Below are 17010 nucleotides of genomic sequence, written 5' to 3'. Positions count from 1 at the left end.
AAACAAAATTTCGTGGAAACAAACTGAACTAGACTGAACTAGAACTGAACTAGAACTGAACTAGAACTGAACTAGAACTGAACTAGAACTGAACTAGAACTGAACTAGAACTGAACTAGAACTGAACTAGACTGAACTAGAACTGAACTAGAACTGAACTAGAACTGAACTAGACTGAACTAGAACTGAACTAGAACTGACTAGAACTGACTAGAACTGAACTAGAACTGAACTAGAACTGAACTAGAACTAGAACTGAACTAGAACTGAACTAGAACTGAACTAGAACTGAACTAAACTGAACTAGACTGAACTAGAACTGAACTAGAACTGAACTAGAACTGAACTAGAACTGAACTAGACTAACGAACTGAACTAGAACTGAACTAGAACTGAACTAGAACTGAACTAGAACTGACTAAACTGAAGACTGAACTAGAACTGAACTAGACCTGACTAGAACTGAACTAGAACTGAACTAGACTGAACTAGAACTGAACTAGAACTGAACTAGAACTGAACTAGAACTTAACTAGAACTGAACTAGAACTGAACTAGAACTGAACTAGAACTGAACTAGAACTGAACTAGAACTGAACTAAAAATGAACGCAAACTGAACTAGAACTTAGAACTGAACTGAACTGAACTAGAACTGAACTAGAAACTGAGACTAGAACTGAACTAGAACTGAACTAGAGACTGAACTAGAACTGAACTAGAAACTGAAACTAGAAACTGAACTAGAACTAGACTGAACTAGAACTGACTAGGAACTGAACTATAACTGAACTAGAACTGAACTAGAACGAACAGAACTGAACTAGAACTGAAACTAGAACTGAAACTAAGAACTGAACTAGAACTTGAAACTAGAACTGAACTAGAACTGAAACTAGAACTGAACTAGAACTGAACTAGAACTGAACTAGAACTGAACTAGAACTGAACTAGCACTGAACGAGAACTGAACTAGGAACTGAACTAGAACTGAACTAGAACTGAACTATAACTGAACTAGAACTGAACTAGAACTGAACTAGAACTGAATAGAACTGAACTAGAACTGAACTAGAACTGAACTAGAACGATACTAGAACTGAACTAGAACTGAACTAGAACTGAACTAGAACTGAACTAGAACTGAACTAGAACTGAACTAGAACTGAAAGAACTAACTAGAACTGAACTAGAACTGAACTAGAACTGAACTAGAACTGAACTAGAACTGAACTAGAACTGAACTAGAACTGAAGAGAACTGAACTAGAACTGAACTAGAAACTGAACTAGAACTGAACTAGAACTGAACTAGAACTGAACTAGAACTGAACTAGAACTGAACTAGAAGAACTAGAACTGAACTAGAACTGAACTAGAACTGAACTAGAACTGAACTAGAACTGAACTAGAACTGAACTAGAACTGAACTAGAACTGAACTAGAACTGAACTAGAACTGAACTAGAACTGAACTAGAACTGAACTAGAACTGACTGAACTAGAACTGAACTAGAACTGAACTAGAACTGAACTAGAACTGAACTAGAACTGAACTAGAACTGAACTAGAACTGAACTAGAACTGAACTAGAACTGAACTAGAACTGAACTAACTGAACTAGAACTGAACTAGAACTGAACTAGAACTGAACTAGAACTGAACTAGGACTGAACTAGAACTGAACTAGAACTGAACTAGAACTGAACTAGAACTGAACTAGAACTGAACTGGAACTGAACTAGAACTGAACTAGAACTGAACTGGAACTGAACTAGAAATATAATTGAAACTGAAAAGGTGGTAATTATACAACGATTTTAAAATCAGATCAGTTTTTTTATTAAAAATAAAAATAGTTTGATTTTATGAATGTATTACAAATTATAAGCTACCCATTGTGAAAACTTTTCTCTTCCCAAACTTCACATTAATCAACATGTACCAATTTTTTGCTGAACACAATCATACATACATATATTCATATACATTTTCCATTCTTGTCGAATTTACATAATTTAATTACCATTTATAAATTGAAATCTTGTTGGCTGTTTAAAATTCAAGACTTTTATTCAAATCACAATTAAGAAAATTTTACAGTGTTCAAAGTTAGCCCGGGGGAATATGTATGTATATCAATCACAACAATTTGGCGAAATTCAGTATTGTATTGACTTTTAATCTCATTATCCCTTACCTTAAAGAAATAATTTGCTTTTACACTGATTTGTCGGGTATAGCTTTCAAAATCTTATTTTCGTATCTGTTATGCTCATGTTTTTTAAGGTGCCTACACAATAATTGTTGCCTGCTATCAAAGTCTTAATTAAATTTATGTAAATGTCAACTAAAACACAATTATACAAACAAATTTTATTTCTTATTATTTCGTTTCTATTTTGTGATTTTTCTCTGTTAAATCCCGCAGATGATAAAAAATGCAAAAAATTGCTTTCTTAAGTCATCAAAAAGTAAAATTAAAAACTGAAAAGGAAACCTTTAACAAATGAATGAATTTACTGTTAAATAAACTTGACATAAAATGTTTTCTTAAAAAAGAGGCGACAGAAAGAAAGGAAACATTAAAAAACAAAATTTACAAAAGTATTTAAAGCTATTTTTTGAAAGGTTAATTTTCTAATATTTTGAAAGACAAAAAAACAAAACAGAAGAATGACAACACTACGGTGGTGTGTTTTTTGGGAGAGAAGTAACAAATACTTTGTGAAAAAAAGGAAATAAGAAAAAAGTTAGAAAAACGTAAAATTTTAACTAAACCCTGGCACGAGCATGATTTAAAATAAAGAATGACATAAAAAATACCCAAACAATACAAGAAAAAATTTCAAAGTTTAATGCAAAAGTTTATTTTACTTTTGAAAAGATAAAAACCCCAAAACACACGCAGACAGTTAGAGAACCCACTCACTGGTTGTCAGTGAGTTCAGGTGAAAGAAAACAGAAAAGGTAACAATAAATTTGTTTAGTAACATAAATTTTTGACAAATGTTGGTTTAAACAGAGAAATAAACATTTTTTCTATTTTATATATTTCGTTTACAACATCACACCTGTGTCAAAATACGCCATTTCATTTGTACAAATTTTGTTACTTTTTTGTTGCTTTTTGCTATAAACAAAAAAATTATTCATAAGTTAATTAGCTTATGAATATTTTTGTAAGTAAATGAATGATAAATTTTATATAGAAATGGAAATTTTAATAAGTTTTATGCAAAAATTTCTTTTGGTTTATTAAAATCTTTTTCGTATTTTCAGTTGGAAAAATAATTTAAAAATATGTATTTTGTTTCAGTTATGAAGTAAAATTTAACCTTTGTGAAAGTCATTTGTTCAAAAAAAAAAAAAAAATATTGAGTAAATAGGGGGCTAACATAAATATTTGGTAATAATATAATTGTTTGGCATGGGAAATTTTTAAATTCTAAGTATTCGAAAAATATACTATAGAAAATTTATAAATTATAAAAAAATAAAATATAATTACATTATAATGAACTAGAACTGAACTAGAACTGAACTAGAACTGAACTAGAACTAAACTAGAACTGAACTAGAACTGAACTAGAACTGAACTAGAACTGAACTAGAACTGAACTATAACTGACTAGAACTAGAACTGAACTAGAACTGAACTAGAACTGAACTAGAACTGAACTAGAACTGAACTAGAACTGAACTAGAACTGAACTAGAACTGAACTAGAACTGAACTAGAACTGAACTAGAACTGAACTAGAACTGAACTAGAACTGAACTAGAACTGAACTAGAACTGAACTAGAACTGAACTAGAACTGAACTAGAACTTAACTAGAACTGAACTAGAACTGAACTAGAACTGAACTAGAACTGAACAAGAACTGAACTAGAACTTAACTAGAACTGAACTGAACTAGAACTGAACTAGAACTGAACTAGAACTGAACTAGAACTGAAACTGAACTAGAACTGAACTAGAACTGAACTAGAACTGAACTAGAACTGAATTAGAACTGAACTAGAACTGAACCAGAACTGAACTAGAACTGAACTAGAACTTATCTAGAACTGAACTAGAACTGAACTAGAACTGAACTAGAACTGAACTAGAACTGAACTAGAACTGAACTAGAACTGAACTAGAACTGAACTAGAACTGAACTAGAACTGAACTAGAACTGAACTAGAACTGAACTAGAACTGAACTAGAACTGAACTAGAACTGAACTAGAACTGAACTAGAACTGAACTAGAACTGAACTAGAACTGAACTAGAACTGAACTAGAACTGAACTAGAACTGAACTAGAACTGAACTAGAACTGAACTAGAACTGAACTAGAACTGAACTAGAACTGAACTAGAACTGAACTAGAACTGAACTAGAACTGAACTAGAACTGAACTAGAACTGAACTAGAACTGAACTAGAACTGAACTAGAACTGAACTAGAACTGAACTACAACTGAACTAGAACTGAACTAGAACTGAACTAGAACTGAACTAGAACTGAACTAGAACTGAACTAGAACTGAACTGGAACTTAACTAGAACTGAACTAGAACTAAACTGATCCAGGGCTCGTTTATTAAACATTATTACCAGAATAATCGTTATGCTTACGCCAAAATTTGTTTATTATATCCACCATCAAAAAATATGGGGGGTATATTGATTTTGTCATTCCGTTTGTAACACATCGAAATATTGGTCATACACCCATAAAAGTATATATATTCTGGGTCCCTTTTAAATTCTAAGACGATCTAGCCATGTCCGTCCGTCTGTCTGTCCGTCCGTTCGTCTGTCTGTTGAAATCACGATAGGGACCACACGAGAGGAGCTTGAAATTTTGCATAAATATTCTCTATTATCAAGGTTTGTTTGGTATTGAAAATGGGCAATATCGGTCTACTTTTTCGGATAGCCCCCATACAAGTGGACCTCCAAAAAACACCTTTAACACCTTTTATAAGTAAGAGTATAGCGATGAAATTCGACATAAATAAGTCTAATATGAGCCAAAATCTTTCTACCAAATTTTTTGAGGATCCGCCCATAAATGACCCTACGCCCCATATAAGGTCCCCTTCAGAAAATTACTTTAACACTCATTACTGGTCCCAAAATGCAAGTATAGCGATGAAATTCGGTATAAGTATGTTTCTTACGAACCAAAATCTCTCTACTAATTTTTTTTTGGATCGGCCCATAAATGACCCTACGCCCCATATAAGGTCCCCTTTAGAAAATGACTTTAACACTCATTACTAGCCTAAAAATTCGAGTATAGCGATGAAATTCAGTATAAGAAGTTTCTTACGAACCAAAACCTTTTAACCAATTTTTTTTTAGGATCGGCCCATAAATGACCCTACCCCCATATAAGGTCCCCTCCTGAAAATGACTTTAACACTCATTACTGGCCCTAAAATGCAAGTATAGCGATGAAATTCGACATAAATAAGTTTCATGTAAGCCAAAATTTTTCTACCAAATTTTTTGAGGATCGGTCCATAATTGACCCTATCCCCCATATAAGGTCCCCTTTAGAAAATTACTTTAACACTCATTACTGGTCCAAAAATGCGACTATAGCGATGAAATTCGGTATAAGTAAGTTTCTTACGAACCAAAATCGCTCTACGAATTTTTTTTAAGATCGGCCCATAAATGACACTATCCCCCATATAACGTCCCCTTCTGAGAATGACTGAGTAAAGCGATGAAATGCTACACACGTAAGTTTCTTACGAGCCAAAACCTCTGTATCAATTTTTTTGGATCGGCCCATAAATGACCCTTCCCCCATATAAGGTCCCCCTCTGCAAATAACTACAATGCTCATTACTGGCTTAAAAATATGAATGTGACGAAAATTGACGCACATAAGTTTAATGCGTGCCAAAATCTCTCCAACAAATTTAGGGAGGATCGGTCCATAATTTACCCTACCGCCCGTATAAGATCCCCTTCAGAAAATTACTTAAACGATCATTACTGGCTTAAAAATATGAATTATGAAATACGGTTATGAAATTCGCTTCCAATTTCATGCGGAATGTCTTGGGAATACACAAAAGGTTCCCTTCAGGAAGGAGTTTTGGTTAATAACTACGAGTGTTCCTTATTTAAAATACGAGTATAGCGCTGAAATTTTGCATAAACAAGTTCTATACATAATATATGTACAAAATTTTATGAGTATCGGTTCATAATTGACGCTCACGGTTTAAGAATTGAAATAAAATATTTGTTTTTTTTTTTTTTAAATTAATATTTTGTTAGTTCAAAAGAGCTCGGGCCATAATTGACTTAAGCCATATTCCAAATATCACGCTGGTGTTTATAGGGGAGCATTCCTTTTACGGCATACGGTTTGATGGTGGGTATATGAGATTCGGCACAGCCGAATATAACACTCTTACTTGTTTTTAATTTAAGTTAAAGCTTCTATAATAAAATTATGTTAGCCTAAACGTGTTCATTAAAATTTGTATCAAAAACACCTTAAATTTTATGACCATTAACAATTCACGTTGTAAAAAATATGCATTTACATTTACCCAGTAAAAGTCTATTACCAGCATTAAAAAGTTGATAATAACAATTAAATAATTATCGTTTTTTTGCGATTGTTTTCAGTAAAATTTTCAGCAAACTGCCATTATATTTAATAGCCAAACAATAAACAAAATGCTATAAACAAACATGAAAACTTCTTTAAAAAACAATTGAAAATGTTAAAAATAAAAACGTGGTCAATGAATTAAAATTTATTGAAATGTAATTGGAAGAGTAGTTAGTAGGTTAGTTATTGGGGATTTAAGAGTCGTATAATGCTGGAGACTATAGCCCCAGGACAAATGAAATTTTGCGTGAATATTATTAATATTATGCAGATGAAACTTTGGGGAAATTAATAAAAATGGGAGACGACAAGTAAGTTTTTTAGTCTTATTATCAAAGGATTTATTATTAAATTTCCGAAAAAAATTTCTAGAAAATCTCAATAATCGAAACAATTTAACACAATTTGCTATAGAAAGATGTAAAAAATTAAAGTCCCTTTTAAAACCAAAAAATAACCCCATGCAAAGTCGGGGGCAAAAGCTCCAGTGTGTTTTTATATGTGGGTGTTATGTTTAATAAATTTTGATATTTGCTGTATCCTGATTGTTTTAAACAAGTTCTAATACATTTTGCTCTTTCACTTTGAAATTGTCAAAGGATTAATACTGTATGTATACATACTTATGTATGTATTTTTGTCATGCTCCAATATTTCACATGTCTCATACACACTTATCTCCATACTCAAAACCACCTACATATGTACATACATACACAAATACGTACATGACTTACTTCCACATTAGGTTTTTGCATTGATAAAGACATAATTTCCCACAAATCCTTTATAATTTCATGTAAACTTATGCTTTGTGAGAATGGCAGTGGAGGTGAGAATTAGTTATTTGTGTAAAGCCTTAAAAAGGATATTAAATAATAGTTGATGCCTTTAGGGTCTAACAATCTTGTGTAGGTTTGTTTATTGGTGTATTTGTAAATAAATCTCAGTTTCTAAACGGGATGTAAGTAAAATCAGTTTAACATACATTTCTATGGAAATTTACTAAAATTTATTTAACTCAAAATGTTTATAATTATATTTAAATCTATTTATGGTAAAGATATTTTTGCATTGGATGTATTTAATTATAAATGTATTTTGTTTAGTGAATACACACATACATATTTAGTTGTTTCTAAAATAAGGGAAATTAAATTATTATTGTTAATAGCTTTATTCATATTTATATTTGATGATATTTGAATTGTGGTGTTATTATAAAATCATTATAATCATAATAAATGATTGAAATGATTTTATTATAAAAGCATTTTGGTTGCTGAAATACCTTAAAATAATTGAAATTTACGTTTTATTATTATGTATATGAAAAAGTAATAAAAAATTAAATTTTCTCTAAAAAGTAAATAATTATACTCTACATCACTTTAGCACACTCCCCAGTATTATGTGTTTGTGCTGATGTTTGTAACAACCTAATATATTATTCCACCCACCTTAAAGTATATACCATTCGGCGAAAAATCACTTTCAACAAGATCAACAATCTATCAACCAAAATTTTATGAGGATCAATACATAATTCATCCTACCCCCATATAAGTTCTTCTTCAAAAAATTTCTTTGAAGCTTATAAGTGGCTTTATAATGTCGGTATAATGATGAAATCCGAATTGTTTGAGAATTTAGCCATAGTTGACCCTTTCCCGATATAAAGCTCTTACAGAAAATCACTTTTAATAGTTAATGAATCTTTTAAAAAGAGTTTCATTGTAATAGAATTCGAAAAAATTAATATTTGTTAAAATTGGGGAAGCTTGTTCTATAATTGATTCAATCCCTCATTGAAAGCCCTATCCCGAAAATCACCCTGACGTTAATGTAACTTAATGATCACCTATAAGATTTGGTGGGCATATAGTATTCGGCATAGCTGAATATAATACTCTTACTTGTTTTTCAAAAACAAATTCTTAATATTTTACAATTAAGATAAAAACCAACATAAATGCTTTAATACAAAATTAAACCATATTTTTAACATACTCATGGGTGTAGGGTATCATATGGTCGGCCGTGCTCGACTATACATTGTTACTTGTTATACATCAAAGATTGTTTTTGTTACTTCGTTTGTAAGAAATCGAAATATTTGTCATAGACCCACGAAGGTATGTATATTCTGTGTCCTTATTAAATTCTAAGACGATCTAGCCATGCACGTCTTTCTGTACGTCCGTCTGTCCGTCCGTCCGTCCGTCTGTCCGTCTGTCCGTCCGTCTGTCCGTCCGTCCGCCTGTCCGTCCGTCTGTCTGCTGAAATCATGATAGGTACCACAAGGGAGGAGGTCAATAGTTAAAATTTTGCATAAATATTCTCTATTGATAAGGTTTGTTTGGTATTGAAAAAAGGCATTATCGAAGAAGTCTGGCCTACTATCCAATAGTACTTGCAACTTGCAAATTTCATCCAAATCGGTTTTAAAAGTTTGACCTTGGACTTGACACGAAATTGCTTATATACATACATATATGCATATATACTCTGAATCCTAAGTTATGTTCATCCGTTCGTCCGTTTGCCTGTCTGGTGAATGATTGGTAAATTCAAATTTCTGAAGGCCAGGGTCCAAACTATGAATATTTCTATGAGTTAAGCTTTCGAAATATTTCAATATCCTTAAATTTAAGTTTATTATATGGAAAGTTTATTTAACATTTTCCTCTGAAAGGAAATTTCTCATAAATTTCCCTTAACACTTTCACGTATACGGTTATTTCCAAAGAAAAACAAGTTAGAGTGCTATATTCGGATGAGCCGAATCTTAAATACCCTCCACCAGCAACTTTTGTATTAATACATTTCTAATTAATAAAATATTTGTAGAAATAAGTTTTCTCATGTCTTAAACAGAAAATCCCAAGATTTAAACAGCTTAAATCTACTACAATTCCAAGATTTATTGAACATTAGAAACGCCACTTTCATTTAAATTTTTATAGCGCCCTAAGATATGCTTTAGCGATATCTCGTATTTGCATGTATGTATGTGTGTGAAAGATTTAAGGATTTTAAAAATACATACATATATATAATTTTGTTCTACACAAATTGATAATGCAAATAGTTAAATACGGTTAAAGCGCTTTTAGGGGCAGGACCTAGTATGAGAGATATGACCAAATATAGACCGATCGTGAAAATTTTTTGAAATAGCATTAAGTGCTTTTTGCATTACAAAATAGTATTAATGAACAAAAATAGTATTTATTTATATCATTATTTGGTAATGAGTTATGTGCCTTTAAGTGTTTTTCTGAAAGGGACCTTGTATGGGAGCTATGATCAATTATGGATCTATAGGAAAACAATTTCACAGTAATATTTCTCTGTATATGAGCAATATTTTTGCCAAACTTTATATGGATATCTTAATTTAGTAATGAGTTATGTGCGTTTAAGTGATTTTCGGGAGGGGAGCTATGACGAGTTATGGACCGATCGGAAAAAAAAATTATCTGTAATATTTCTGTGCATATGAGTAATATTTGTACCATATGGGTATCTTAATTACGTAATGAGCTATGCGCGTTTAAGTGATTTTCGGGAGGGGACCTTGTATGGGAGCTATGACCAATTATGGACCGATCGAAAAAAATGTTCACAGTAATATTTCTGTGCATATGAGTAATACTTGTGCCAAACTTTATATTGATATGGATATGGATATCTAAATTTAGTAATGAGTTATGCGCGTTTAAGTGATTTTCGGGAGGGGACCTTGTATGGGAGCTATGATCAATTATGGACCGATCGGAAAAAAATTTCACAACAAAATTTCTGTGTATATGAGTAATATTTGTACCAAATTTTATATGGATATCTTAATTTAGTTATGAGTTAAGCGCGTTTAAGTGATTTTCGGGAGGGGACCTTGTATGGGAGCTATGACCAATTATGGACCGATCGAAAAAAAATTTCACAGTAATATTTCTATGCATATGGGCAATACTTATACCAAATTTTATATGGATATATTAATTAAGTACTGAGTTATGCGCGTTTAAGTGATTTTCGGGAGGGGACCTTGTATGGGAGCTATGACCAATTATGGACCGATCGAAAAAAACTTTAACAGTAATATTTTCTATGCATATGGGCAATACTTACACCAAATTTTATTTGGATATCTTAATTTAGTAATGAGTTATGCGCGTTTAAGTGATTTTCGGGAGGGGACCTTGTATGGGTGCTATGACCAATTATGGACCGATCGAAAAAAAATTTCACAGTAATATTTCTATGCATATGGGCAATACTTATACCAAACTTTATATGGATATATTAATTTAGTACTGAGTTATGCGCGTTTAAGTGATTTTCGGGAGGGGACCTTGTATGGGAGCTATGACCAATTATGGACCGATCGGAAAAAACTTTTACAGTAATATTTCTATGCATATGGGCAATACTTGTACCAAATTTTATTTGGATATCTTAATTTAGTAATGAGTTATGCGCGTTTAAGTGATTTTCGGGAGGGGACCTTGTATGGGAGCTATGTCCAATTATGGACCGATCCAAAAATTTTTCCTCTGAAAGAATTCTATTGACATAGGATTTTATTTTGTAAAATTTTGTGAAGATATCGACATTGTGGCGGAAGTTATTAACAAAAAACCCATTTTCCGGGAATATGTACTTTTGTATGGGAGGTATATGAAATTGTGGACCGATTCTGGCAATTTTCAGCAGGGGTCAAGATCTTATGCAGAAACGAATGTATGGTGATTTCCATGAAATTATCTTGCATAGTTTTCGAGAAAACTACATCAGAATGTGTAAAAATGCTTATTTTTTCCGAGGTTGTTTTAAATTTTGATTCATAACTTTTCCCGATGTGAACCGATTTTGCCCATTTGCAATACCAAACAACTTAGGAAAATGAAGAACATTTTGGGTGAATTTGGTTAAACGCTATTGCTTCGTTTTATCGTGAGCGTGTTTTACACAGACAGACGGACAGACGGACAGACGGACATAGCTTAATCGACTCAGAATTTGATAAGGACCCAGAATATATATACTTTGTTGGGTCTCAGATGAATATTTCTTGGTGTTACACACGGAATGACAAAGTTATATATACCCTCTATCACCACTGATGGTGGTGGAGGGTATAATAAGTTATTTTGTAGAATTTGATGTCACTATATGCTAAAAAGGATAATATCCTGCGATATCCTTCGAAACCCCTTTTTCCATTTTTCATCAAATATTATCAATTTACGTCAAAATAAAGTGTGTGGTGAAATCATATCCATCAAGGTGCGTGAAAGAATTAAATAGAAAACTTATGGAAAATTGCCTCAAATAGAACATTTATTAACAATTTCCCACAAATAATATATTTATTATAAATTTCACTGAAAGAGGAACAAAATTCAAAATTACCCTTTATGTATTTTAAAATTAATTTTATACAAAAAATATTAAAAAAATATTCCTTTTCCTCTTTCCGCTATATAATACTTTCAAATGACAGATATACAGAAAGACAGACAAAATTTAATTATCTTGTGATACTTAAATTAGTTAAAATATGCAAAATTTCTGAACTATAAAAATACTGGGTGCTGATCTAAAAAAAATTATAAATATTTAATTTTTATCCACAATCCTTAACTACCAAAAACTACGCAGCAAATATTGTATAATAATATCTATCAATCAAACGCCCACTAATAAAATTCTATACATTTTTGAAAGCAACAAAATACAAAAAATATTTAACCCAATTTTATTTCTTACTTTCATCTATTAACAAATTATAAAAGAATATTTTCTAAAAGAAAAAGTTTATGTAGCAAAAAAAAAAAAAGACTTAACATTTTGTCCTCAAAAAAAAACTTATCTCTAAGTTAACACAAATTTCCAAATTTAAATATCTACCAGAAACTATCGAAATAAAACAAAGAATAGGAAAATTTATTCATAGATATTTTTACAGGAAATTGGTAAAGAAAAAAACTTAAGATAAAAAGAATTTAGATAGTTTTTTTTTATTCTATTTTATGCTAAGAGTTAGGCAAACAAAAATTAATAAATATTTACACATCAATAACTCTTACTTTCTATAATGTTTTACAAAAAAAAAAAAAAAAAAGTTTTTTTTCTTCAACTTCCTTTCTGTTATATTATTTTCTTTGTTGCTATGAAATAATAGATAAAAACTTAAACAATTTTAATCTTTTTGTATGAATTCTTTTTTTCTTCCTTTTTTTATGTGCCATGGCAAATATACTTTCATCAATATTATAACAACATAACTATATAGATTTAGTCCTGTTTGCCCACAACGTTTGCCAGATATAGCCAATCAGACAGCTGCCTTGGAACGTATGCCAAAGGGACGTTTGGAGTATTTAAAACGTTTACTGCCATATTTACAAAATCAATCAGAGGATTGTTTGTATTTAAATATTTATGTGCCCATACAAGGTAAGTGTGTTTTTGTACGGTTGTTTGTTTGTTTGTTTGTTTAAGAAAATCCCTTCTAAAATTGAAATCCTTAAGCCTAAAATTAAAATACAGTATGGCGAGAGCAAAAATAAAGTTTTAGAAAAATATTTTTAAAATGCTTAAGTGACAAACCATTAAGAATTTAAATAAATTCTTTTAACACTTAAATAAAGAAACATTTTTTTTTATATTTATTTAAATAAAAAGTTTTAGTTTAGTTGCTGAGACTACAAACTTCTGGCTTAAGATTTAACACTTATGTAAACCTTTTTTTTTCGTTTTTGCTGATATTTTCAGCCAACGTCCTTTAAAAGATTTAGAATTGTTTAATACTTTGTTATTTTAGGGAAATATGCATGACAAATACATACACACCAAAACTGTCAGAAAGATAAATGTTTTGACAGTCATTTTTTTCTTTCATAGTCATATAGAGAATTATGCAAATTGTATGACGCACCTTTGAAGACAAAAAAAAAAATAAATAAAAGAAAAGAAAAAATAAATAAGTATGTATGTATGAAAAAAAATACTAACAACCTAGCTATACGAAAAAAATCGAGAGCCAACATATGTTAGCCTACCTTAGTTTAGTAGGCGAATGATTAATGGCCTATTTCACATGGGTATAAAGTAATTTCTGTTTTGAATTACTTTTCTTTGCCAAAATTTTCCCTTCTGATGGTGAGGGTATGTGTTAAGAGGATAAATGTGTTTCCAAGAAAAATAAACTGGTTAGCATATCATCATTAGATTTACCAACAATTTAAGAAAATTATGTCAATTAGTGTATGTTGTTAGGGAAATTGTTTCAAAGTGCTATAAATTTATTTGTATTTATAGATATATTAAGTTTTTCTTAAAGGTTTAATTCGATAGAAGTTATTTGGAAAATTGTTTCGTAATGCAAAAAATCACTTAGTGTAGAAAATGATAGCTATACTAAGTTATACACTGGCGGTATGCATTGACATCGAAGGCGCCTTCAATAAGGTGCACACTGATACTCTTATTCAATCCCTAGACCAGTTTTATGTTCACCGGGTGCTCCGTAACTGGATCAACTATAAGCTAAGTAATAGATGGATAAGTATTTCGCGGTATACCACAGGGTGGCATTTTGTCACCTTTACTCTGGTTTACCACGATTAATAGCCTCCCAAGGACCCTAACCGAAAAAGGACTTAGACCTATCTGCTATGCAGACGATGTCGTAATACTTTTAAAGGGAAAGTATCCAAATTATTTGTGTAAAAGAGCTGACGAGGCTCTGAATACGGCCTTGAGCTGGGCTCAACTGAGAGTCTTTACAAGAAAGACAAAAATTTCTACATATACATGGTGGACTGCTTTGGACAAAAAGTATAATATTAAACTACTACAGGGAGTTCAGCGTACATGCTGCTTGGGTATAAGTGGTGCCATCTGTACTACTTTAACCAAGGCTCTGGAAATGTAGCAAGATATTCCACCCATTGAAACTTATTTAAGATATGAGGCGGCGCTTACAGCCGAACGGCTCTTTACTTTAGGCGAACTTACCAAAAGCGGTTATAGTACATGCCATCAATGTATACTGGATACATTGGAAGGTTATACACAATCATTGAGTGTGTCTGATCGCATACCAGATACAGAATATGTCGAAAACTTTGATCCCAGATAGTACGCCTTGGAACATTATAGCAAATACCAGTAGGAATCTTTTGTTACACGGATGGCTCTAAGGTTGGGGACAAAGTGGGAATAGAGTTCCATATGAAAGACCAGAAACATAAATATAACACCGTTTACGTAATCATAACATAAGCTTCCATGTGATAGAATTAAAACTAAGATTGTTTTGGATTGCAAGACAACTTTAACTGAATATTCTCCCAGTAAGGTTTACATCATATGGGTACCAGGCCATTCGGGAGTAGTCGGCAACGATAGGGCGAATGTAATAGCTTAAAAGGGAAGGGAGCTCGAGGATATTGAAACAAAGGGTAGAACCACAAAGATCCTATCGAGTGACCCTGATGAAAGCAACTCGAGAAATCTCCTCAAAATGAGCAAGTTGAGGTTAATATGATGATACGTACTCTGAGTGGACACACAGTGGACACGAGTCGAAGTTAGATCCAAGTATCTTGGAAGTGTTGTTATTACAGAAATAACATTACTGACTAAAACTAATTGGAAAATTCTTAGGAATTTCGTCCAGGAAACTGAGATTCTGAACATTGAAAAATAATATATGCAGTGAACAATATTTGTTCATGAAAAGGTGAGCACAACAGGCCACATACTGGCCTAAGTGTATTTCTTTCATTATCCAACTTTTTCTAGAATTACAACTTTTTGGAAATAAATCTACGAATTTTTAAAAAAATCCAAATTTGAAAAAATAAAAATTATTTTTTTTTAAGAAATTTTATTAGAATAATCTTTAAAATATGTTGAATGTTTTATTAAAACATTCTTCATATATCATATTGTTGTTTACACTACTGTAAGTTAATTATTTAAACATTTTTTATCCCATCATTTTCAACCGCAAATAACAAGTGTATAACACTTGATTATGCGTATACTTAATATTGAATTATTATTTATTAATCATACGCCTACATAACCAAACCTCTCATAAACCAAAAAAGTATACTATATTTTTTTGTATATGTGTATTCGAAATCAATCAGGCGGCCAATGTTATGGTTAATTGTATTTAATTAAACTGAAATTAATTTAGATTAATTAATAAAAATACACACATACATAAAAATGTATGTTTGAATATGAAAAAAAAAAAAAATAAATTCATTAAGATTTTTGAATTATATTTGTATAATAAACAACATTTTTTGATTAATTATTTCTAAACAAATATTAAGTCTTGTGGAAATTATAAGAAATTTCAATATAATTTAGTCTATTTAAATAAATTTCAAATGTTAGAATTTATGGTTTCATATAACCAAAGCCATTGAACTTTTTAGCAAATTTATTAAAATATTATAATTTTTTTTTTGTATGCAGAAAACACCTACATAATATTTATTTTAATTTGTTTGTTCTTTTTTCTTTATTGTTTGGTATTTTAATAAATTATAAAGTCTGGCATCACCATGAGCTAATGGTCGTGATTTTTGTTAGCTGAGCAAATAAAAGAAAATAATTAAAAGTTTTTGTTGTTAAATATTTAAATTAATGTGGATTTTTTAACAAACAATCTTTTATAACAAAGATTTATTGAAAACATTGAGTAAATTGTGGATTTACGAATAAATAATACATATCGTTTTAAATAGTTTGCTGCATTGTTTTGTTGTTGTTGACCTGCTGTTGTTGTTTTGCACTTGGCATCCATTTGGTGTGCATACATTTTTTTTCCATTGTTTACAATTAAAATCATTGTTTTATACACTGTCTATGATGCCGGGAAAAAAGAAGGAGACATTTTTGTGCAAATGCAATAAGAATGTTACTAAGACAAATAGCAGTGTGGGCTGTTATATATGTGGATCTTTTTTCCATATAAAATGCGTTAATGTGACAGATGAGCAGCACAAATTGTTTTGCCAAAACAGAAACGTTTTTCACTATATTTGTGAAACATGCAATGAAGCTCCCAAGAACAAATATTCATCTAACTTGTCCTTAACAACTGATGATATACAGCAAGAACTGCATAACATATCTATGGATATTGGTGTACAATTCGAAGAACATAATCGTATTTTTGAGAAACAAGTATATTCAAGTATTGCTGCACTTGAGCAAAAAATGATTGAATTGTTTGATAAATTTCGTGTAGAGCAACAGGAGAAAATAGAGCGGCTTATCAATGAGAAATTTATGGGTGCTACTATTAACCAGGATACCAATTCAGTTCATAAGCGTCTAGATGA

The 17010-nt window shown here is 31.1% G+C and overlaps 1 protein-coding gene across 1 annotated transcript in view; it reads left to right on the top strand.

Moving 5' to 3' along the window:
* LOC119611076 (neuroligin-4, Y-linked-like) overlaps positions 1-13249 on the top strand; it is a 46377-nt gene extending 33128 nt beyond the window's left edge. The window contains exon 3 of the mRNA XM_037966533.1: positions 12933-13249. Coding sequence (XP_037822461.1) covers positions 12933-13140 — 208 coding nt within the window. The 3' untranslated portion in view covers positions 13141-13249. The remainder of the gene's footprint in view (positions 1-12932) is intronic.
* The last annotated feature ends 3761 nt before the right edge of the window (positions 13250-17010 follow it).

The sequence above is a fragment of the Lucilia sericata genome, unplaced genomic scaffold (assembly GCF_015586225.1).
Source record: "Lucilia sericata isolate MDLA Ls3-8-SP2 unplaced genomic scaffold, ASM1558622v1 Contig001354F_arrow, whole genome shotgun sequence".
Taxonomy (NCBI): domain Eukaryota; kingdom Metazoa; phylum Arthropoda; class Insecta; order Diptera; family Calliphoridae; genus Lucilia; species Lucilia sericata.
The sequence above is the reverse complement of the archived record's forward strand: the minus strand, read 5'-3'. Positions and strand labels throughout refer to the sequence as shown.